Source organism: Pterocles gutturalis, unplaced genomic scaffold (assembly GCF_000699245.1).
Source record: "Pterocles gutturalis isolate BGI_N339 unplaced genomic scaffold, ASM69924v1 scaffold53141, whole genome shotgun sequence".
Lineage (NCBI taxonomy): Eukaryota > Metazoa > Chordata > Aves > Pterocliformes > Pteroclidae > Pterocles > Pterocles gutturalis.
In genome coordinates, this window is record NW_010107464.1 from 1 (window position 1) to 5,364 (window position 5,364).

Consider the following 5,364-nt stretch of genomic DNA (forward strand, 5'->3'; position numbering starts at 1 on the left):
CCCCTCGCCCGCAGCGCCCGGTGGGCAGGGGAGGGCGCGCAGGCCTCTGCAGAGGAGGTGGGGGTGAAAAGATTGTCTGCGGCCCGGGGGGGTGTGCTGCAGCATGCCCTGCAAGGGTAAACAGAGCCCGGACCACCAGTTGGGGTAAAATCGTCTGCTTTATGCACCCGTTCCAAAGGACACCACGACAAAACCCCCGTACAATAAACGCGGTTGCAAACAGGCCCTTTCCACATCCTGGATCCTACTCTCGGAGTATAATCAGGAGGATGCTGGGAGAGTGACACCCGTCAGGCAGCTCATCTTCCTCACCTGCTATGCTAACAGACATCACCTTCGAAAAACAACGGGTTTCTCACACCTAACAGTGCTTGCTCGAGGGCATCCTAAACCAAAATAAGCTGCTCAGCCCCACCGAGGAGTCTCCCATCCGTGGCGCCAATTTACCTTAAATGCCTTCAGTCACTACCTGTCGTGGGTTAACCCACCACACTTCCTTAAATTATACTGTTTCATTTTTTGTCCTGTAGGCAAAGCAACAATGTCTTATTGCTTTCATTTTCTTGTTCTTATCCACTAAAAAGCAGCAGCCAAACCAATTTCCAGGGATTACTAATTTGTCACTCTCTTAAAAACCGTCTCCAATACAGCGATAACTAAAAATGCCACTGTCAAAATTACTAGTTGTAGTACTTTAAATTTCTGACAGTCTCAAGAAGTAAGGTCTCATTTTGAACAGGACAACACTGTTAAAAAGGCTCTGTAGAACCTGTGAAGTAAAATTTCCATTTAAGCCTGAGACAAGAAGCCAGGTTAAATTCACTGGATACCCCATTTTTTTTCCACCAAAGTCAACGCTTGATTCCCACCTGGCAAGAAGCCATCTCAGCCCATCTAAGCGATACATCCCCTTAACTCTGCTGTCCCAGAGACTAATTTTGCCCTACAAATATGCTAAAAAATAGGCTACTTTTCAAATGTACTTTCAAAACACTATGAATTAGATTTTCTTAACCAACGAGACATCATTTTCAGAGGAATTCCACACTCACAAGGAACAGGTACCTGTACATTTCAGTCGCCATGCGGCAAACTGACTATGCACTAACTAACACCTCGCCTCCCTCAGCTGCAAGTATCATGTTGTAGGAAAAGAGCTGTCACTGTGCATCCAGAACCAGCTGTGCTATCAGTTCCTTGGCATCCTTCATGCTGGAGGAGATCTCGGAGCCATCCTCTGCCACGTGGGTACCAATCAAGAACATCTTCCTCTCGTCCCCAATATCAGACAGTGCCAGAGCATCATGGATATCGGTGATGCAATACGCACCTTCGAGGTCCTGATACACAAAAACAAAACAAGCCTGTTAGTTGAAAGAGGTGGTGGCCCCATTCCTTCTTTGAGCCACTGCCTTTGTCCAGGGAGGAGAAGGGTCTCAAAGACTCTGGGGGTACCACTCTTATGTACCTTCTATGAGATCAAGTTATCATGCCCTAAAATCCTTTGGGAAAAAAAAAAAATGTTTACCCTTAACCTAATTTCTTACCAAAGAAATAAGGGTACAGTTCTGTTTCTAGTAATTCCAGTGTTTCTGATAATAATGTAAGACTACCTGTAGAAGGTAGACAAAAGTCTTGCTGGCCCGAGACTCCAGAAGCCCAGCACAGAGTTACAAGAACAGGGCAAACGTACAACAGTCATTCCCTGCACACCTGCTCAGCCACCAGTGTTTCTGACTCCAGGAGCTAGAGAATCAGCAGTTGCATTTGTGTTTGATGAAGCACAAGCCTGCTCTTGCATTCAAAAGTAACACAAAGGACTACTGTGTTAAGTGTCTAAGTTACTAGAAATTTAGGAGGTAACAACGTAGAGCAAACCAAGCACACAACTCTCACAAAAAAAAAAAATAAATCTAGGCTTAAAAACCCTGGGCTGTTCTGTCATCTGACTTGTACCACAGGCACAATTCTATTCCAGGTACAGCATCAGTCACTGACACTTTCACAAAGATCTTGGGAGAAACCACTGCCTTGTGAGGAAAGCTGCTCTTCTCTCGTGCTTCAGCAGCAGCCTTAGGAGCAACCAACTGGACAATCTGAAGACAAACAACGGTGCTTTGCTTTGCGGCTGCTGTTAGGTAAAGCAGTACTTCCAGAGAGACATTCAGAACAGAAACATAACTCTGTGTCTAACTGTGGTCTCCCTTGCAGCTCTCAAACCTTGCAACTCTACAGCAGTTTCCACCAGTATTTCCATACACAGCTCTGACTGCACCATCTCCGAGCACAGGACCTGCATCCTGCAGATCCAAAACTCAACCTCAGGTTATTTTCTTTTGTGGTCTACAGGTGTCCCAGAAAGACCTCCAGCTCCCTGCCACGTGGCCTCCTTAAAGGCATGAAAAGCCTCCTTTGAAAGGCTTTGTTGCTGTTTTCAGAGCTGCTGCCAGCCCAAGCTCAGCCAGCAGCAGGGAACTCTTACCTGCTTGTTGGCCAGAACCACCACTGGCAGGGTGGAGTTGTTCTGGATCAGTTGATGAAGCAGCTGTTTCGCCACAGGCAGTCGGGCATGATCGGCCGAGTCCACGACATAGATTAGCAACAGCACTTTGGGCAGGTACATCTTCCAGTATGAACGCAGAGATTCACTGCCCCCGACTGGAAGAGAAGACAGCACCACAAGATTCACCAAGTAATCCAACCAGCACTGCTCCCAAAGGTGCAGACAGCAGGCCCTGGGCTGAAAACCCAAGGTATTTGGGTTACCAGACACTCAAAATATTTGGGCTACTATATATGAGACTGGAAACGTCTTTATTTTCCCCAGTCAAGTCCTATGCAAGCATATGTGTAAACTCAGGAGGGGGAAAAAAAAAATCTTTCCATGCTAAGCTCTTATTTTGAGAGGATTCTGGGTTCAGTTTCTTTATGGTTGTTTTCTGCCTTGCTGGTTCTTGCTCTCAAGCTAGTAGGGAGAGCTGAAGGAGGTTCATTGTCCATAAACATCATGCAAGAATATCCCCATATAACCCATCTCCTATGTGGAGACAAAGCAGGCCTACAATTTCCAAAGAAGAAATTTATCTCTGAGGTAGCGAGGGCTCTCATCAGATTTGTATGACACTAGGTAATCCTTAGGCGATTGGAGAAATCTTTGCACTGGATACCCCTTACCCCTTCTCTGCTGGATACAGAGGAAAACTGCCCACCTTCAAAACCAGGTCTTACAACAATTCTGTGGCGAAACCATATGCAGCAAGTTGCCCAAGATTGTTGTTCCTATCTGGGGACAAAAATAGTTTGGTAGTTTGCTGAGTTTAACAGGAGCAGGAGTAGCTAACAGTATAGTAAGTATTTCAGATGTGTTTTCAGCTTTCCAGGTCTTCTCATAGGTATGCTGCAGAACCACTCCCTCAAGAGTACTGAGGTGCTCAAAGGCATGGGTGAGTCCCCCAAATGTAGCAAGTTTTCAAAGCAATACATTTGGGGTTCCTTTTACTTGTCTCCTGCCTTATACAGGAGTTCTTTTCAAAACTGACCTGCTAGGCAGCCACCTTTTACTGCCCTCAGTTACTCTGTTCTGTTTCAAAGCAGTTTTGCTTTCACTTAAGTCAAAATGATTTTGTAGTTTCAAGAACATAGAAAGGAAAGCACCCTGCCAGGGCGTGCCCGACTCTTCTTCAAGAGCCACAGCACACCTGCAGGCAGAAACGCAAGTCTGTCAGTGTGGAAAGGAGCCAAAGGGCTGTGACTGACACGTCACGCTTGGGATAGACACCTCTGATTCTGTACTGTGATGTTGTGGGGCTCACCACCATTCCCTCTGTTAAATGCATTCATGCATAGCGTAACCCAGGGCTCAGCAACCTCACAGAGAACATTTTTCCTTCCCAAATCAGTAGGAACACAAGCAGAAGCCAGGAGCTCCTATCCCTTGCAAAGGCAAGATACCACCCACTAATCTATATGACGGTACAAAGAGAAAGACAGAACAGTTTTCCATCTGTCTAAGCCAGCAAAACAAAAACCCTACTGTCTCCTGATCATCTTGTGGCACGTGATCACAGCATCAGCTGCTAACCCCTGGGCTAGGCAATGGTACAGACTGGATAAGTAACCAGATTAGAGAGCCATGCACGGATTTACCTGGCTGAAACTGGCCTGAGACATTTCATTTCCCATGGGACAGATCGCAGCCATCACATCTCAGTCACTACCAACCTGGACCAGAGAGGGAAGGACGACTCAGAAACAACAGGTTCTGCCGTGAGGCGTGCAGTTCTGGGCCCAGGCCATCCCTGGGCAGGAGCAGAGATACTGTGGGTTTCTCCAGGAAAGCACTTCCATGTAGGAAACAATGTCTCATACCTACTAGGAGAGGGACACAGACTACAAGCATCTCTGGAGAGGTGATTTCCCTAAGACAATGCAGAGACTCCTATGGTAGTAGGACTGGGAACGAAACTCTGCCTTAGCAGCCTCACCCTCACATCCGAAAGACTTACCTGGGAACAGCACAACTCCTTTAGGCGTCGTGACAACAGTACAGACTAGAAAACACCACTTATGAGGCTTTTGAATAGAAAGCATATAAAGCTTTTCTCTTCCTCCTCTTTTCTTTCACCTTATTATTGATTCCTCTTCTGCTCTTGCCCTTTGCCAGGCATGAGCACCAGGGAGTAGCTGTACAACACACAATAGCTACGGACCACAACACTGGGCTTACTTGGGGACACCTCTGCTTTGGGCTGGCTTCACACAATCAGCCTTGTTGTCTTTTCTCTCTCTGGGAGCAGAACTCCCGGGAGGACAAGCCTGAACAGACACAGACCTCCTCTACCACCAGTATATGATCTCCTTCAAGAAGCAGGGTGGGAACGCAGAATCCCCAAGAAGAAAATAATCACAACTTCATGTTATCAGAGCAGGCACGAGGGAACCTGGAGGTTTTAAAATATGTGCCTGATCCCTAGGGCACAGGATAGGAACTTATTTTACGTTCTGTACCAAAGCAAGTTCACTCACTCTCCAGGAACTCCATCTGGGACTCCCCGGTGCTGACGCAGACAGCATTGAAGCCCTCGGTGGGAGCCACACTGCGCTTGATGTGGTTAGTCGCCAGGGAGTGGAGAACGCTGGTCTTCCCAGCCCCGTCCAGGCCCAGCACCAGGATCTGCTTGCTGTGTCCTTTACCCTGCAAAACGAGGGGCAGCACCCTTACCCAGGCTGCGGGGGCACGGGCTGGGGGGCAAACGGGAGGCGTAACAAGAGGGCTGGAGGGAACAGCAAGAGCCACTCCGGGGTGAAGAGGGAGCAGGTGCCTGCTGGGCTCCTGCACCACGGCGCGGGGGAGGCCAAGGGAGG

General features: G+C 47.9%; 1 protein-coding gene across 1 annotated transcript; it reads right to left on the bottom strand.

The window, feature by feature from the left end:
* Positions 1 to 1,160: 1,160 nt before the first annotated feature.
* Positions 1,161 to 5,194, bottom strand: ARL9 (ADP-ribosylation factor-like 9; the record flags this gene model as incomplete). Its single annotated transcript, XM_010088088.1, has 3 exons — positions 1,161 to 1,340; positions 2,483 to 2,658; positions 5,026 to 5,194. Coding segments are annotated over 3 exons (525 nt in total), but the record flags the coding sequence as incomplete, so codon positions are not given.
* Between the last annotated feature and the right edge of the window lie 170 nt (positions 5,195 to 5,364).